This window comes from Oryctolagus cuniculus, chromosome 6, assembly GCF_964237555.1.
Source record: "Oryctolagus cuniculus chromosome 6, mOryCun1.1, whole genome shotgun sequence".
Taxonomy (NCBI): Eukaryota; Metazoa; Chordata; class Mammalia; order Lagomorpha; family Leporidae; genus Oryctolagus; species Oryctolagus cuniculus.
This window is the reverse complement of record NC_091437.1, coordinates 137,744,259-137,763,516: the sequence shown is the minus strand read 5'-3', so window position 1 is coordinate 137,763,516 and position 19,258 is coordinate 137,744,259. Positions and strand designations below refer to the sequence as shown.

The following is a 19,258-nucleotide window of genomic DNA, read 5'->3' as shown; positions in this document are numbered from 1 at the left end:
TATCAGAATTGTATCTATGAAATACATGAAATTTGTTACCTTTCTATTAATAAAAATTTTAAAAATAAAATAAATATCTACTCATTTTACCATAACATTGTTGCTTATCTGAAATCCTTCCTGCCCTGTTTTTTTTATAGGTGATATTATTAGATATCAGTGTCTTCCAGGGTTTACATTGGTTGGTAATGCAATTCTGACATGCAGGTTAGGAGAGCGACTCCAGATGGATGGAGCACCTCCAGTTTGTCAAGGTACATCTTCTTATGATCATTTATATCTTAAATATTTGTTTTTATATCCCAGTATTAGCAAATTGAGAAGAGACTATTTCATTTCAATATGAAATATTTAATGAGAAAGAATATTATAAGATATATAACTCATCTGTGATATTTTTCATTATATTATTCCATAGTTTTGATTTTAAACAGTTTTGCTTCTTAAAAAGATTTAATATTTCTAATTTAGCTTGAAGTCAGTTCAACTTTTTAAAGTTACTTTTCTTTGAGAGGTGGGAATGGAGTTGGAGAAAAATATCACTTTAGATAAACATGCCAATGTTCATTACATTTATTTGCAAACAGTTTTTATACTAACCTAACCACTAAATTCATTCAACTTCATTAAGTATGTGTTAATACATGAATCTAAAGAAAAGACAAACAAAAATTTTGAAGTTTTAAGTGGCTCTTGCTGTGATGGCATTATAAGATGGGGATTTGGTAGCTGGGCAGGTGGTAGCAATACAGTTTAGGAAATAGACTGAAACTGTAGAATCATATTATTTAATTATTTGTGAGTTGGGGAATGTTTCATCGAGACATTTTTCCTTAGCCATAACTTTCCACTGACCTCTGAAAACTTATTTTGGTGGGACAATGCTATAAAAAAATTAGTCCAAGTGGCAGATGTATTAATGTAGACATAAGGAAAATACAGTGGAGCACAGACTTCTCATGATGAACTGATGTGATATTCAGGACTCATCTGTTGTTATTTGTGTAGTCTTTAGTGTCAGAAAAGTTCCTAATACCCCAAACTAATCATAATGGTGTTTGATTATGCTGTCTCAGATTTTCTTGGAGTACTTCCTTCATGTTTTTTTTTTTCCCTGAGGATATATAAATATGCTTACTGTATAGTATCTTAACTATTGTCAGACGCTTAAAACAAAAATTTCTTCTAATTCTAAACATGCTGTGCAATTGGAATCCATACAAGAAGATGAAAGGGTTTTCACAGGAGGCTTTTTCAGTAGCAAAGACGGGTTTGAAGGTATAAACCAACTCCAGTGTGAGAATTTCTCATGGTCTTATTGCTATTAGAACATCTTGAAGTGGGTTGGACATGTTGAAGTCTATCACTTCTCGATATGCTGTTGTCATCATTTAACTATTTTTTTCATGTGAGTCTATTCTCTATCCAAGGGGATGATATAAAAATAATATTCAGACATCTAGATAAGTAACTGAAGAAGATGGTTTCCACCTCTTAGGAAATTATACCTGGGATAATACTTGGACTAACTCAGGAAAAATGAATAACCATATATATATATATAGCAAGTCTTCATTTTAGTCCCCAATTTAAAAAACATATTGTAATCTTGCAAAGCAAGACTCTGTTTTTTTCTGGATCACTATTAAAATATATTTTTAATGAAAATGAATAAAACTCTACAGATTACAGTGCTGTATTCATAATTCTTCATTTTCCAGACTCCCAATGTCTTGTTTCCAAATCCAAGTTTCCTATAGATTAGTAATTGCACTGCACGTCTTATTCTGTCTGCAATAGAAAATAAAAACTGACAAATATTTAAAATTGTTCTTTTTAATGTGATACTGTAATTGTTTGGAGATATAATGCTATCTAATACCAGAATAAGTGGTTTTGTATAGTAGCTGAATTAGAAAATGACAAGAGATATATTTCTAATTCAAAAAATTATCAAAAGTTATCTAGTTTACACATTTTTCCAATTGCATAAATATCCCAATAAGAATATTCAAAAAAATGATTCAACCTAAGTTTAAAACCTCTTTAGCAATGATACACATAAGACATGGAGCCATAGCCACTTTTGCTTGTCTGAAAAATAAAATTCTTCCTTGAACCAAATCCTGTTCATCACAAACTCTACTTCTGCATAACGTGGGACACACTAAGGAATTTCAATACTTCTTCCACACCATGTAACTTCACATCTTTTAAGAAAAAATCTAAAATGGCATCATCTGAGTAAAATGACCTTGATAAAATTAGTCAAACTCTTACTGCAAATCCAAGTTTAAGAAGATATTTGTATTCTTTGCTCTCATACATAATGCTATCAGTGCCAACAATTAAGGTTAATTGTACTTTAGAGCTGTTAGGCCATGTTGGTTTTTTTTTTTTTTTTTGCCAATATATAACAAATTATCTAACCGAGCTATTGTTATCCAGGAAGAGAAGCTTGTCTTTGGACCACTTTTATGGCCAGCAGATAGCACAAAAAACTGAACGGGAACTTTTCTGGTGACCCAGAATTCTTTTATATCCTCATGACTTAAGCACATCCCTGTGATCAAAAATGGCTTTGAAGTGAATACTCTGAGGGGACACAATTTCCTTTAAGGCCCCACATATCTGAGTGAGTTGAAAGCTTTAGGAAACAAAAAAAGTGAGTAACAACATAGGAAAGAAAGGACAGGGCAAAGATATGAATAACAGAGGCTAAGGCGGGAGAATGCTACACAAGGAATAGATGGGAAAGGATGTGAGGAAGTAGAAGGGAAAGTGCCTTCTATTCTATTTATTTATTGTCCAGAACAGTAGTGCATCTTCCATATAATAAAGAAGGAAATCAATAACTGCACATTGGTAGATCATTTCTCTATTTTCTGAATGCCAAGATTAGCTCAAGTTGTCTTTTCTAACACATAATTCAAGCTATCATATTCTTTATAGTTATCAAATGTGAAAACAGAGTACCCAGATTTTAAAATGCAGTTTTCACTTAGGTCCTAAGCTCTAGCAGTATTTAATGTTATCTTTCTTTGACAGTGCTCTGCCCTGCCAATGAATTACGACTGGATTCTACAGGAGTCATATTAAGCCCTGGATATCCTGATAGTTACCCAAATCTTCAAATGTGTGCATGGAGTATTTCAGTTGAAAAGGGTTATAATATCAGCATGTTTGTAGAATTCTTCCAGACAGAAAAGGAATTTGATGTTCTTCAGGTGTATGATGGTAACCATGGGTTATATTTACTGGATACTCATAAATTCATTCTCAATGCTCTAATTACATGTGTAGATGTTTGGTATAAACAACTACTTATGAGATTTTATTTTATAGATTTTTTTTGAGGTATCAACCTTAAATTTACCAGTAATGTATATAAAAACGTTAGTTAGGTTGCCTATTATTTTACAAATTATGGATACTATAGCTAAGTAATTAAAATGTTTAAAGAGACATTTTGTGTTATGTTTTCAGTTACTGCTGATGAGGTAGATTGGTTGTTGGGAAAGTTAACTATGTTTGGTACTACTTTAATAATATAAAACAGTAAGGATAAATGAAAATATAGTTATTCCTCTCTGTCTAAATCATACTGTTTTCTTCTTGAAGGACCAAATATTCAAAGTCCAGTGCTTGTTTCCCTCAGTGGAGATTATTCGTCTGCCTTTAATATAACAAGCAATGGTCATGAAGTGTTTCTTCAATGGTCAGCAGATCACGGCAATAACAAAAAAGGATTCCGGATAAGATATATAGGTATGCAATCCCTACAGTCTCTGTACAGATCTCACCAGTGTCTTCAACATGGTTCTAAGTAAAGGCATGGATGCTATTCAAATAGACATACATCAAAATCACAGCTCTCCCATTGATGTTTTTGAACAATTTAGTAAATATCAATGCCTCGATTTTTATATTGTAATGTAATAAAATCACAAACTTCATGTTTTACTAAAGATAGGAATCATTTTAGATATTTATACACTTTAGATAAAGTTAGTATAAATTAAAGTGAGAGAACAACGTTGTGGCTTAATGGGTAAAGGCACTGCCTTAAATGCTGGCATCCTGGTTGCTCCACTTCCCATTGAGTTCCCTGCTGATATGACTGGGAAAGCAACAGAGGATGGCCCCAGTCACTGGGCTCCAGAGACCCGGATGAAGCTCCTGGCTTCTGACTTTGGCCTGACCCAGGATTGGCCATTGCAGCCTTCTGGGGAGTGAACCAGCAGATGGAATATTTCTCTCTCTTTATCCATCTGTCTCTCCCTCTCTCTGTAACTCTGACTTTAACATAAATAAATATTTTTTTAAAAATTAAACTGAAATTTTAATGCATGTTTTCATAGATTTTTTTCTCTTGAATTCTCAGAAAATGTTAATAACATTGCCCAACTGTATTACTTGACCTATTTCCAGTATTTTGACTGAAAAGTTTAAAAAAAAGATAACCATACCATGGTATAATATTTATTTTACTTAAAATACATCTTTTATGATACTTGCTAATATATGTTAAATATTTAAAGAGAGATAATGAACATCAATTTAAAGCCATCAGTTTAGAAGTCATTGGTTTACCATTACTGCATTCCATTGAATAGTATTTAGAAAGATGTGAGCTGAAAATTCTTTTTAATATTAAGATGACGCAGTGCTATCTATATACTTTATACTTTACTGTGTATAAGGTCTACCCATAATGAGCCAGTGGTTTTCTTGCTGTGTATATGCATAAGAACTTTTTCACTATATGAAGGTTATGTTCCTTTGCTTTATTGCCATTTTATATAATGTCAGAAGCATAGGTACAAGTTTAATAGCAGAATGCTTCAAAACAAATAACTCTCTTTTTCATGGTATTCAAACCATGCTTCTCAAGCCTATGGGTCACCGCTAATCCATTCAAATTGAAATTTTTAAATGTTTTAGAAACAACTCTGACATGATCTTGGGCATAGATAAAATAGTCTTCAATTCTGTTTTAAAAGTGTACTCTCAAATTTCACTCATTTCTGTAAATTTGCAAATATAAATAGAATGTATAAATGTGCAATTTTATCTAGCATAATATAAAAACTATGAGATAACTTCATTTTAATTTATTAATAATTCATTATTTGTATATTAGTAGTAACATGAATGAAAGCTTGCTACAAATACATATTCATGTTTTATCCTACAGAGGGTTTTTATTAAAAGAGTTATTGTGCAGTCAATGGGGAAATGTTTAAAAAGATGAAATATATGCCACATTAATAACAATATTTTCATACTTAAACTATGCTTCTTCTATTTCAATATTGGAAATGTCTTTTTAATAAAGATTTACCAACAAAAAACTTTTAAAATTACCACATAATATATTTTGATTATCATAAAAAAGAAAATTTTTGAAATTAAAGAATTGGATGCATTAGATTTACTAATTTACATCAATCTTTATCATTACATCAGTCATATCATATAAATATAATGATAAAACATTTTGGCTCCCTCAAACTCATTGACATATTAAATACATATTTTTTCTTTAGAAAAAGTAAGCTTTGACCTATATATCCTAAGTCCAATATATTTCTCACTGTTTATCCCTCGAATTTTCTTTTTCTCATCTGAATACATTGAAGTATCAAAGGGTAAACGGAACCTGCCAGGTTGAATAGTCATAAACTACATATATATGAAAAAGCGATTTGACATTATCTCTTGACATTTCAGGTTTCAAGACATGAAAAAAAAAAGTTTTATTGACAATTTTTATCACCATATGTAAGCACTCTTGACAGAATGGAAACTCTTTCCTAGATGGAGAAAGAGGATTATGGAGTATGAGGGCTTATTTTAGATATCAACCAAAATGAAAAGCGTGACCTAACATGATATAGGTGTCTGGAGATAACTTCAAAGTGACATGTAAACAATAGACTCTAAAATATTGCTATTAAGACTGTGACATTTAGGGCCTTCAAATCAAGGGGAATGCTGTTTCAAAAATTCTGTAAAATATTTGTAGGGCTTTTGAACCTCCAGGGTATTAGGAAAATATATTTCAATTCACAAGACATCTTTCTACAGTGACAATAAAGTAAAAGACCAGATAGTTTTTTTTTTGTCTAAAAGTTATGTATGTAGCTTATTTTTAAAGGGATTAAAAAGCAATGCGATGTTCACATAAATTAAAGTTGATCTGATTTTAAGTATTAAGACTCACTGTAGAGTTTATAACTTTGGGTAATAAATAATTTCTGATTCACTAGTTAAACAATGACTTTTCCTTTTTTAAAAGCTTTCTACTGTAGTACACCAGAATCCCCGCCCCATGGATACATCATCAGTCAGACAGGTGGGCAGCTGAATAGTGTGGTCCGTTGGGCCTGCGATCGAGGATTCCGACTTGTTGGGAAAAGCAGTGCTGTGTGCAGGAAGTCTTCCTATGGGTACCATGCATGGGATGCGCCCGTCCCTGCCTGTCAAGGTAAAGTATATTTCTGAAAAATGTGTAAAAAAATTAATTAAAGTTTTATCCCATTGACTTTTGCTTTTTAATCACTGAAGTTCCAAACACGTACATGTTCAGAATCGTTTTATGGAGTCCTCTTAGAAAAATTAGGCATAAAAGGCAGATAATGTTGAAGAGAAAGAAACATCATTTTATAATTCATCATTGTTAGGTGACCTTTGTGCCTAACTCTTTCCCGTTGTCATCCACTCTTCCTGTTACTTTATTTTCAGGACAATATCAAAACAGACATGGTGATTGAGTTAGTGTAGCTTCTGCCCTGAGAAAACAGAGACTAAGAAGGGCAAGTACTTGGAAGAGTACACTCTCAGTATACAAAGCTACACACCCAGAAAAACAAAAAGAAAAATGTAACCAACCACTTGTCATTTTTTTTTCATTCACTAAACCCAACAGTGATGCTTTTCATTCTCCTTTGTATTTTGATAGAAAAGGAAAGGCACTGTATGAGCACTAAATCATTATGCTATAACAAACAGAACAAGAAGCCTATTAGCCAGTAAAGGCACATTTTAGAGCTTGTTTTGAGGACTTGTTTTTTTTTTTTGTTTTGTTTTTTTTTTTTTAAACTTTTATTTAATGCATATAATTTTCCAAAGTACAACTTATGGATTACAATGGCTTCCCCCCCATACCGTCCCTCCCACCCACAACCCTCCCCTTTCCCACTCCCTCTCCCCTTCCATTCACATCATGATTCATTTTCGATTATCTTAATATACAGAAGATCAGCTTAGTATACATTAAGTATGGATTTCAACAGTTTGCTCCCACACAGAAACATAAAGTGAAAAATAATAGATGATTTTTTTAAATGATGATGAAATCAGAGCAGACCTATTGTCATGTTTAATCCCAGTGAGAGTCAAGTTGGGAATTGATAATTTCTTTTTTTTTTTTTTTGTGCTGTACATTGAGATTTAATGCTATAACGAGTACTCAAACAATATATTTCACTTTGTGTTTCTATGGGGGTGCAAACTGTTGAAATCCTTACTTAATGCATACTAAACTGATCCTCTGTAAAAAAAAAAAAAAAGAAAAAAAAAAAAAAAGAAATTATCAATTCCCAACTTGAGGACTTGTTTTTAAACATAGTTCAAGCAGCTATGTAGGCTATAGTCATAAAGGCAAATTGGACAACAATTACAAAACTAATCTCAATGATCTTGAAAATTTTTCAAATATTTTGTTTATTCCATTACTTTATCAATATGAAGCATAGTTTTATATTATTTTTATTCTACCCAGCATGTAGAGGCCCATAGCAACTTTGAACCCTCACATTAAAAAATGCAGAACACTCTGAGTTGATAAATAATGTCTTACCTATCATCTACTTTTTAGAAGAAACTGAAATTAACAAAAAATGGTAAAAGATATCAATTAAAATTTGAAACTTAGCGTTTGGCCTGATAATTGAGATGCCCACCTCCCATTCCAGAGTCCCTGGATTCAGTGCCCACTTTGGCTCTGGCTTCTGATCGTGGAAAGCAGCAGTGTTGTCAAGTATTTGGATTCCTGACAACCATTTGGGAGATTTTAATTGAGTTCTTGGCACCCTAATTCGCATTGCAACCATCTGGGGAGTGAGCCAGCAGATGGGAACCATTCTCTCTCTCTCTCTCTCTCTAGCTCTTGCTCTCATTCTCATTTGTCTTTTCCTGTCTTTGTCTTTCAAATACATAAAAATTTTTAAAAAGTTACAAAATATTTGTTGGATATGACCTATTTGGAGACATCTTATTAAATGGAGATTATTCTATGTCATTAGGAAGAACTATTCACATAATATGAATTTTGTACCAAATTTGTTACATTCTTCAGTCATTTTTCTTCTTCTTGCCTTCTGTTTCCTTATGTCCTCACATGTATTCACTTGGAACTGTAGTTATACATTGTGAGCACATTATAGGTAGAAAATTTAGTCAACTCTCTCTATTTGGATTTGGTTCAGTGTTGTAATTCTTTTTCTATACCTCAAGTAACCATATATTGATTTTCCTCCTTCAAGAATTGAACCAGCTCCATCCACTGTACAACTGAGTATTGTGTAGTGTTAGATAGGAGCAGTCACTCTGTATTCCCTGCCTTACTTTTCAGCTGTGTTTAAATGTGTTTTCTGTAGAGAAGCCTCTTTGACACCCACTCAGTGAAGATGATTCTGCAGAACTGGATTTGTTTTCTTTTGTTTTTGTCTTTTAGCTGAGGAGTTGAATTGTAAACAACCATAGACACAGTAGTTGTCCTGTCATTTTAGAATGCTTTTTAAAATTCTAAAATGTGACCATTTTATACTGAACATATATGTGGAACTTACACTATTTAATTATATTTATTTTTTACTTTGATTCAGGATGAGTCTATCCTACCCAAATAGTATATAACTAATTTTTTTAAGAGTTAGTACATACATTATCTTTGGTGGTATTGTAGTGGAAAGATGGCTTTGTTCAAATTCCCAGGTCCTAAGTGAAAATATAAATGTTGCTTTAAGAAAATCAGGGAACCATTTGTTTTTGCAACATTATTTTAGATGGTTTGTCATAAGAAAGCAGGGATAATAACATAATTATATGATAGTACTTATGTAATTTATACTACTTTTCATTCATAATTTGTAGGTTGCCAAATTATAAATGATCAAACTATTCAGCAGTAGGGTCTGTCACTCGGTTTTGACAATTTCGTATGAATTTTATTAAGGTTATTCACTTTATATTCAATTCATATGAATTAATTAAAATTAAACACCTAAATAGTAGGTTTTAGACGAGAAGTAGAAAATAACTTTAGAATGAAATGGAGATGGGTGAATAGAACAAAATATAGTATTTAATTTAAATTTACATCCTTCTGTTACTTCCTTTGCTATGACTAAAATGTTAAGTCTAGAATCCTTTATGTAACTTCTTAGACCAGATGTATTTCAGAATTCCAAAACCATACGATTTTTATAAAGTTCATGTAATACTGACTCCAGTTGGTTCTTGTACAACATACGTACACAAATACATTAATCTTTCTGCAGAAATGTGCATAAACTCACTGAGAATGATATATAAAATACAATAATGTCATTTTATTGGCGTTTACTGCCAGATAGTTCTTTGAAATATTATATATATATATATATTTCTTTCTTGAAAGGAAAATTGTGTTTGTAGGGCAGAGATGAAGAAACTAAATCTGACATGTTTTCTTTGTAAGAACCTGGACGTCAAAAAAAAAAAAAAAAAAAAGCCGGCACCACGGCTCAATAGGCTAATCCTCTGCCTGCGGCGCTGGCACTCCGGGTTCTGGTCCCTGTCAGGGCACTGGATTCTGTCCCGGTTGCCCCTCTTCCAGTCCAGCTCTCTGCTGTGGCCCGGGAGTGCAGTGAAGGATGACCCAAGTGCTTGGGCCCTGTACCCGCATGGGAGACCAGGAGAAGCACCTGGCTCCTCGCTTCGCTTCGGGAGGGGGGGGAACTGGACTTCAAGACACATCAAAGGGGGCCAGCGCTGTGGTGCAGTAGTTTAATCCCCTGCCTGCGGCACCAGCATCCCATATAGGCACTGGTTCTAGTCCCAGCTGTCCCTCTTCCAATCCAGCTCTCTGCTATGGCCTGGGAAAGCAGTAGAAGATGGCCCAAGTGCTTGGGCCCCTGCACCTGCATGGGAGACCTGGAAGAAGCTCCAGGCTCCTGGATTCAAATGGGCGTGGCTCCAGCTGTTTCCGCCATTTGGGGAGTAAACCAAGGGAAGGAAGATCTTTCTCTCTGTCTCTCTGTCTCACTGTCTTTAACTCCACCTCTCAAATAATTAAGTAAAAGTTTAAAAAAAAGACACATCAATGAAATTCAGGAAGATCCTAACTAGGTTATAAGATTATAAGTCTTGTCCTTATATTTATTAAATATGTCCAGTGAACACAATACTCTATAGACACTATCCATGCACATACATTTTACATGAAATAAAAAATAGCTGGCTTCTAGATAAAACAAAATTGTTTAATTGTTGGCCAAAAATTGATGAATATTGATTGCAGCTTCCTTTTTATTCTTTAATTATTACCTGTGAAATTGAGTTAACCCAAATTGCTATGTAGTGGTACAATCATGCATTAGTACAGGGTACATATTACCTAACTTACAACCTCATATAATCTATATGAATGCTGATAGATATGTATATGATGACAAGAAACCAAGTATGAAACTACAAAATAAAGTATTAACCATATGTGAATTCACCAATTTAAACATTATTCAAAAAGAGTTTAAAACAAATTATTCAGAAGTTATGGTTCATAAATGCTTTGTTTGTAAGGACTTCTGAAATTGTTCCAGCGAGTTTGATAAAACACTAAATACTTTTCGTGTTTCACAGTTTAGCAGACTCAAATAATAAACGAAGCATTTTCTGTTTCTATGACATTGTGTATATGTCTTTATTCTAGCAATTTCTTGTGGAATTCCTAAAGCTCCAACAAATGGAGGGATACTTACCACAGACTACTTGGTGGGGACTAGAGTTACCTATTTTTGTAATGATGGGTATAGATTGTCATCCAAGGAACTTACTACTGCTGTATGCCAATCAGATGGAACATGGAGTAATCATAACAAGACCCCTCGCTGTGTTGGTATGTGTACTGAGGAAATTTCATCACTTATTTTTATATGATTTGAAATTTTATATATTGTTGAATTTTTAAAACTAATCCGTTTATGAAGTATCATGTCTAAGAGGGAAATAAAAGAAGTTAATTAAACTCTCTTACAGTATGAAGCTGTAGAAAAGACAGTATAAGGACTTTACATTCATTTTAAGAAAATCCAGGATATATATATATATATATATATATATATATATCAATAATGCTTTTCATTTTAAATAACAAAGTTCTGTTTATTTTTTAAAAATATGTAGTATGTTTTTATAGTTTTTTGTTTCCTAGAAACCTTTTATTTAAGGAATACAAACTTCATACACTTCATAATTGCAACTTTAGGGACACAGTGATTCTTCCCACTGTACCTGCCCTCCCACCCAGTCTCCCATCCCTTTTACTCATCCCTCTCCTATTCCCACTCTTATTTTTTTAACTGATATTTTCAATTAACTTTATACATGTCATCTGTTTTTAATATAGTTAAGTTGAAGTGTTTTTTAGTTTTCGTTAATAAAATTATATTTATAATGCATTCATCTTTGAGTTGTAAAAATTTAATTAATATATTACATTTATACATATTCATATGTGACTATGATGTTTTGATACATACATATATTTTATAATATTCACATAGGAGTAAACCTATCTATTTTTTCAAACTTTTATCCTTTCTTTGTGGTGAAAATATTCCAAACCCTTTCTCCTAGTATTAGGAAAAAAAAAAAAAACAGTATTATCATCTATCATCACCCTTCTATGCAACGAAACCCACGAATGTTTTCCTTATCTAACCTTAACAGTGCACTTTAATCAACCTTTATTCATTCTTCCCTCCCCCATTTTTCTCCAGTTTCTGCTAACCACCATTCTAATCTCAACTTTTTTTAGATTCCACATATGAGTAATATCATTCAGTGTTTGTCTTTCTGTTCCTGGCTTATTTCAGTGAACATAATGATGTCCAGTTCTATCTATGTTGTTACAAATGACAAGATCATTTATTCTGGCCAAATAGTATAATTTTTATATGTACCACTTTTTTTATCCTTAATTATATGATAGATTCTTAGTTTGTTTCTGTTATTGACTATCAGCTCTGACTTTGATAAGGATAAATGCTATTGCTTCAATTATCCATATTTTTTACTTTTGTCAGTATTCTTCAGGTTATTTACATTTATAGTATTCCCCATTACTATCATTACTTTAAGCAGTTAATATTATATAATGATAAAATACATTAATTATGTTAAAGCAACAACAAAAGAAATGGAAATGCTTCTTTAAATAGGGAGATTTTTGTGCTTCAATTATTTCTTCCTATTTGGTACTGATATTTTAATGTAGCTGTGATTTTATTTAAAATGAGGCTCGATAAATTATATGCAATCTTACTACAAGTGTCTAATAATGCTTCTACTTATTTGAGCAAATTTTGAATTAGTCAAATTTTATATCACAGCTCTTGCATAAAAAGGTCGTTCTCATACAAATATCATTATGATATCATTCTTTCAAAGCATCTAAAGAAATAAGTGTGTAGAAGTATGGCAGTAATTGCAATTCTATGTAATTGAAATAATATATATTGATACTCAGAATATGTGCAAGAAACTCCCAGAACTACCATTAAGTTTGGGCAATAGAAAATATTAACAAGAAGCAACTAATAGATTCTAAAAGATGGAGTATGGCTCAATAGTGGAGTCATTAAGGCAGTGGAGATGCAAAGGATGGTGTTGAGATGAGATAGGGTTAAAGACAGAAAAGACATGACTGACTTATGAACATTATATTCTTGATTTTGTGTAGTTGTTACTTGTCCAAGCATCAATTCCTTTACCTTGGAACATGGAAGATGGAGAATTGTGAATGGCTCTCATTATGAATACAAAACCAAGGTAGTTTTCAGCTGTGACCCTGGTTATCATGGATTAGGTCCTGCTTCTATCGAATGTCTTCCTAATGGTACCTGGAGTTGGAGAAATGAAAGACCATATTGCCAAAGTAAGTATGAACTCTGCTAACCTTATTTCATGAGCTATCTTGGCTATTTAATTGCTTGAGTTACTCCTTTTCCAAACACTTTAGAGCAATAATGAGGTAGTATTAGAAATATGTTTAGATTTAGTTTAGATTAGTTTAGATTTTCTAAACTATTTAAAGTTTAAAGTTTATAAACAAGATAAGAGTCGGAGAACTCAAGGGGCTTCCATAGCCTTGGAAACTCATGACTGGTGCATAGGGAGATTACTGATGCCATAAACAGGAGTATCAATTTGTAAAGTCAACAACAGGAGTCACTGTGCACTTACTCCTCATGTAGGATCTCTGTCCTTAACGTGCTGTACATTGAGGCTTAATGCTATAACGAGTACTCAAACAGTATATTTCACTTTGTGTTTCTATGGGGGTGCAAACTGTTGAAATCTTTACTTAATGTATACTAAACTGGTCTTCTGTAAAAAAAAAAAAAAGAAGAAGAAGAAATTAGCAATTCCCAATTTGACTCTCACTGGGATTAAACATGACAATAGGTCTGATCTGATTTCATCATCATTTAAAAAATCATCTATTATTTTTTACTTAATTTATGCTAAACTGATCTTCTGTATATAAAGAGAATCGAAAATGAATCTTGATGTGAATGGAAGGGGAGAGGGAGAGGGAGATGGGGGGGTTGCAGGTGGGAGGGATGTTATGGGGGGGAAGCCATTGTAATCCATAAGCCGTACTTTGGAAATTTATATTCATTAAATAAAAGTTAAAAAAAAAAAAGAAATGTGTTTAGATTTAGTTTAGATTAGTTTAGATTTTCTAAACTATTTAAAGTTTATAAAATTTCTGTATGTCTATTTAATAGCTGTTTAAAGCTTAGCAATGAAAGTCACAGCTAGAACCAAAATGAAGTACCCTATGCTGATGCTTAAGTGGTGGACTCTAGATTAGAAAGTTCGATTTAAATCTTGATTTAAGAAATTATAGGCTCTGGAAACTTATGAAAGTTATTTAAATTCTCCATGCCTACCTTTTTGTATATACCATTCAAATAATGCTACACTTACCTCAGAGATTTATTTTGAGAATTACATATGCAAAAGCACTAATAGTAGTAAAGTAAAAACACTCAATAAACATTATCTTTTAGGGTTTTTATTCTACAATGATATCTCATTTAAACCCTTTAAGTGTGGAGGAGTCATAAGACCTAGCTTCTAAACAATTTAGCAAGTCAGTTAATCTTTCTCCATTTTTTAAGCCTTCAAATTTGTGAAAAACAATTATATCTAATGAATCTGGTAAAAATCAAATATTTTTCATGGAAAGCTCTTTATTTTTGTTTAGATATGAGGAAAAATTGGTATAGTTAAGTCAAAGAACTTGCCCATCGTCACTTTTGTACTAATTATCTTCTGTTTAATCTTATGGTTTTTCTTTCAATAATACTAGATTGGCCAAGAAAAAAATTACTAAGAAAAGAACTCCATAGAAGATTTTATGAGAACACAAAGAAGAATAATTTTAAATTATGTCATTTCTTTTCTCTACACTTTTACACTCATTCAGACAAGTTTTATAGATTTATTTGTAAATACATCAAATGACAGGGAATCCAAAATGTTAGAAGCATGGTTTTGTTGTAAGTGCATTTTGACTATATCTTTAGGGTTTTTTTTTTAACTTATTTATTATTTTTAAGTTATTTCTTGTGGAGAGCTACCTACACCTCCAAACGGAAATAAGATTGGAACTCAGACATCATATGGCTCTACAGCTATCTTTACCTGTGATTCAGGATTCATGCTTGTGGGCTCAGCTGTGCGGGAATGCCTTTCCTCAGGTCTTTGGAGTGGATCTGAAACCAGATGCCTAGGTAGGGATTTTTCATCTATTTTATTCCCCCTTCTCATATCCCTTCACACTCTGGAAAAGAGGCAGATCTTTTTCCCTAATATGAGATGGTAACTTAAGTCATTCCTGTAAGGATGCTAAAAACAATTAAATGCTTTAATTTTAAAAATAGCTCATGATAGAAAATCTAAAACAGATAACTCTTAATCAACTGGTATTTCTGTTGAGAACCTTATGTCATTAAGAACAGACACATTTCCTTCCAGGCATGCTGAAAATAAAAAGGTGAAAACTAATTGCTGAAAATTGTATATCTGCATACTGTACTGGATTAATCGCTGTAGCAGTTAATGCATTCTAATCCATAGTTAATTCTCCTTTCACCTATTTGCTTAAGGTAATAATTTAAGAAGAAAAAAATGTACCTACATATAATTCTTCATTTTTCTTTCACAAGATTTCAACATATGTAAAACAATTTTCTGTTAAAACATCTGAAACCTAATTTTTGAACCTCATTTTAGGCAAATGCAATTATTTCCCTTAGGGTTCTCTGAATTCATTGTGAACAGAAGAAATTGAACTACTTCATTCTTTTTATTCCTCTTTTATTATGAAAAAAACAGTAAGGTTTATGCTGCACCTCTTTATTCAAATATTTCATAATTTCTTTATTTTAAAAGAATGGTATGATTTATGCCTTATTTTTCTCCAAAATAATTCCCTTATATGACAGCACATATTGAATTAGATAATAATGGAAATTGGTGAATCTCTTTGTCTCTTGGGTAGAAGGTATGCTCTTTTTGTTTACTAATTTAAAACTTGGTGATTGTGACTAGGGTATTGAAGCATTTGTATAATTTTTATGTCAATAAATTCACTATTAAAATGATACATTGGAAGAAAAGTAAATACCAATTTAAATCACATATTTCAATGTAAAAATATTCATGGCAAAATAACCATTATTTGAAACCTAAAATGACATAACTAAAACTTCCGGTCAAAATTCCTTCTTTTTCCTGCCTCAACTACATTTGTTAATAGATATATTTGGAAACCTAGTTATAGCCATTTCCTAATAAGACCAGTTATTTGAATGCTATAAGACTATTACATAAAAAGAAAATAGCAAATAAGTCAAATCATTATGTGTTAATATGTGCGTAAATAATCAAATACAGGGGCGCTGTGGCACTGCAGATTTAGCCACCATCTATAGTGCCTGAAACACATATAGGTGCCGGTTCATGTCCCAGCTACTCCACTCCCAATACAGCTCCCTACTGATATGCCTGGGGAAGCAGCAGAAGTTGGCCTAAGTGCCTGAACCCCTGTCCCCACATGGGAGACCTGGACGAAGCTCCTGGCTCCTGCTGGCCCAGTCCTGGTCACTGCAGCCAGCATGTGGAGACCTGTTGGTTCCCTCTGTCTCTCTCTCTCTCTCTCTCTCTGTATTTCTTTCAGTAAATGAATAAATATTTTAAAAATAATCCAATATAATATTTTAATAGTTCTTCACTGATTTTATTCTGCTAATTTTAATTACAGATGGCTATTTATCTATGAAATTAAAAATATATATTTAAATGTAAACTGAATTAAAAATACTATCTTTAATTGCCATATGCTCTGATGAACTGTTACTTTACATTATAAGTTATTTATTTAATATTATAGGTAGTGAGTGATTTTTTACTTATTTAAAACATTGATTTTTAATTTAAAATGTTGGTTTTGTTTTCATAAAAGATATGGAACTGTAGGAATACTTATAAGAAAATATTGCCTCTAAGACTGTGAAACCAATATAGAAAGAACAGTGTTGACGTCTAATATAATTCCAAAAGGAAGATGGTAGGGGAAAAGTAAAACTGTAAAACAAGCAAATCTTAGAATTTTATGCTCAAAATTGACCTTAAAGATTTGGTTATTATCAACTTACCTTTGTAGCTCTAGACACTTGTGGCTTAGGATGTCCACTAGAATATATTTATTATTTGTCTGCATGTAGTAGATGTATTTCCAACCCCAACATTTTATTATTATACTTAATTGGAAGAATTAACAGGTAACATTCATATTCTACAACCTAGAGTCTATAATTAATTTATCTCATATTTGCTTATTACACATCTGTCCATCTTTCCAAGCTTTTATCAAGCCATTAATTTGTTTTTATTCATTTTGAAATTACAGTAATCAGTATACTTCATTGCTAAACTTTTCTATGTAGATTTTACTATCTAGAGCTTAATATTTGTTTATGGTTTGTTTCCTCTTATTTCTGTAGCAAAATCTAAATACAGTGAAATACATGTCATAAATGTGTCTTAGATGTGTTTTGAAAAATATATACACCTGTGTATCAAAGAAATATAAAGTTATATTTTGAAAAGTGTGTACACATGTGTAACTAACCCACTATAAAGTACCTCAGAAAATTTCCTCACAACACTTCATAGACAACCAACAACTCTCTACCCCCAATCTAAGGCAATAACTGATTTTTTTCACCATCTGTTAATTCTGTTCTAGAAATCATGGAATGGAATCTTGGATTACACGCTCCTGACTTCTTTTGTTCTCTTTCATTCATATTGTGTGTATCTTTGATTGTTCTTTGTATTGTTGGATAGATTTCCATAGTGTGACTACACTTCAGGATTCTTTTACTGAACACATGAGCTCTGCTTAGTTTGGGACTATATGAATAAAATTGCTATGAACATATGCATTCATATCTCTTGAGCACACAAGAATAGAATATCTGGGAAAGGTCTGATGTCGCTCCCCCATTCGCAGAGGAACGACACCGGACCCTGTGCTGTTCTCTTTGCCCGGCCCTTCCCGGGTTAGCTGCCATTCCCTCACTTGCGGAGGAATGACGCTGTCCCCGGTTAGCTGCTGCCCCCCCCCCCCCCCGCCTCCGCAGAGGAGCAGGCCGACTCTCTCAGGGGCTGCTCAGATGTTCCTCAGATGTTTCCCGGTGCATATTGTTTCTCTCCTCCTTTATAGTCCTCTTCCACCAATCCCAACTCTGCTACCCACACACCAAGCACGCTGCTCTCCTCCAATCAGGAGCAGAATCAGTTCCTGCAGCTTATCAGTCAAACTGGTGAGGCAGCTGTGTGGAAGTTGTTTACTCCTTCTCAGTGCCATATGCTGGGAGATCAGATGCATAGAATTAGTCCTAGCAGTTCCAGTAATTTAGTCTAGTCTCGGTTGCTCCCCACAGTCTAATCTCACATTCTCCCAGCATAAAATTTTAGTTTGTATTATCTTGATGACTATTGATTTTGAGAAGTTTTATAAATTTATTATTTATTTGTAAATTTCCATTGTGGAATGGTGAAAGATCTTTTTTTGGATTTTTCCCATTTTTAATGAAGAATACAAGGATGGTAATATAATTATGTTCTTAACATTATATCTACAAACCACATTGAATTTGCTAAAAGATAATTAAAAATTAAAATTAAAAAAACAATCTTTGGATTAGAGTTATATTTGGTTATTAAAGTTACTACCTGGGGTTTTATCCCAATATTTTTGTTAATTGCTAACCTTTTATAGCCAAAAATATACCCTGTTTAAAACCAATTAAAGTAATAACAACAAAAATATGTGTAGGTATTTATGAGTTACAATGTGACATTTAAATACAAAATACCAGGGATGGCTCTGTGGCATAGCAGGTATAGCTGCCACCTGCAGTGCCAGCATCCCATATGGGCGCCAGTTGGAGTCATGGATACTCAACTTCCAATCCAGCTCTCTATGATGACCTAGGAAAGCAGCAGAGGATGTCCCAAGTCCTTGGGCCCCTTCACCTGTGTGGGAGGCCAGGAGGAAGCTCCTGGCTTGGGATTGGCATAGCTCTGGCTATTGCGAACATCTAGGGAATAAAACAGTGGATGGAAGACCTCTCTCTCTCTCTCTCTACCTCTGCCTATCTGTAACTCTGCCCTATCAAATAAATAAATAAATATTTAAAAAAATGAAGTGTTGAAGCCCCCCATTATTGTATTGGAGCCTATGTCTCCCTTTAGATCCATTAACATTGCTTTTAAATATCCAGATGCCCTGATACTGGGCACATATACATTTTTGATAGTCACATCTTCCTGTTGATTCATCACTTAATTAATATAATGTGCTTCTTTGTCTCGTTTAACAGTTTTTGTCTTAAATGCTATTTTGTCT

General features: G+C 32.9%; 1 protein-coding gene across 10 annotated transcripts in view; it reads left to right on the top strand.

Moving 5' to 3' along the window:
* Positions 1-19,258, top strand: part of CSMD3 (CUB and Sushi multiple domains 3) — a 1,302,111-nt gene that overhangs the window by 1,217,120 nt on the left and 65,733 nt on the right. For all 10 annotated transcript variants that reach the window (XM_051844773.2, XM_051844775.2, XM_051844772.2 and 7 more), the window contains 7 exons: positions 141-254; positions 3,049-3,237; positions 3,622-3,768; positions 6,302-6,490; positions 10,979-11,164; positions 13,010-13,204; positions 14,898-15,071. In XM_051844773.2, coding sequence (XP_051700733.2) covers positions 141-254; positions 3,049-3,237; positions 3,622-3,768; positions 6,302-6,490; positions 10,979-11,164; positions 13,010-13,204; positions 14,898-15,071 — 1,194 coding nt within the window. The remainder of the gene's footprint in view (positions 1-140; positions 255-3,048; positions 3,238-3,621; positions 3,769-6,301; positions 6,491-10,978; positions 11,165-13,009; positions 13,205-14,897; positions 15,072-19,258) is intronic.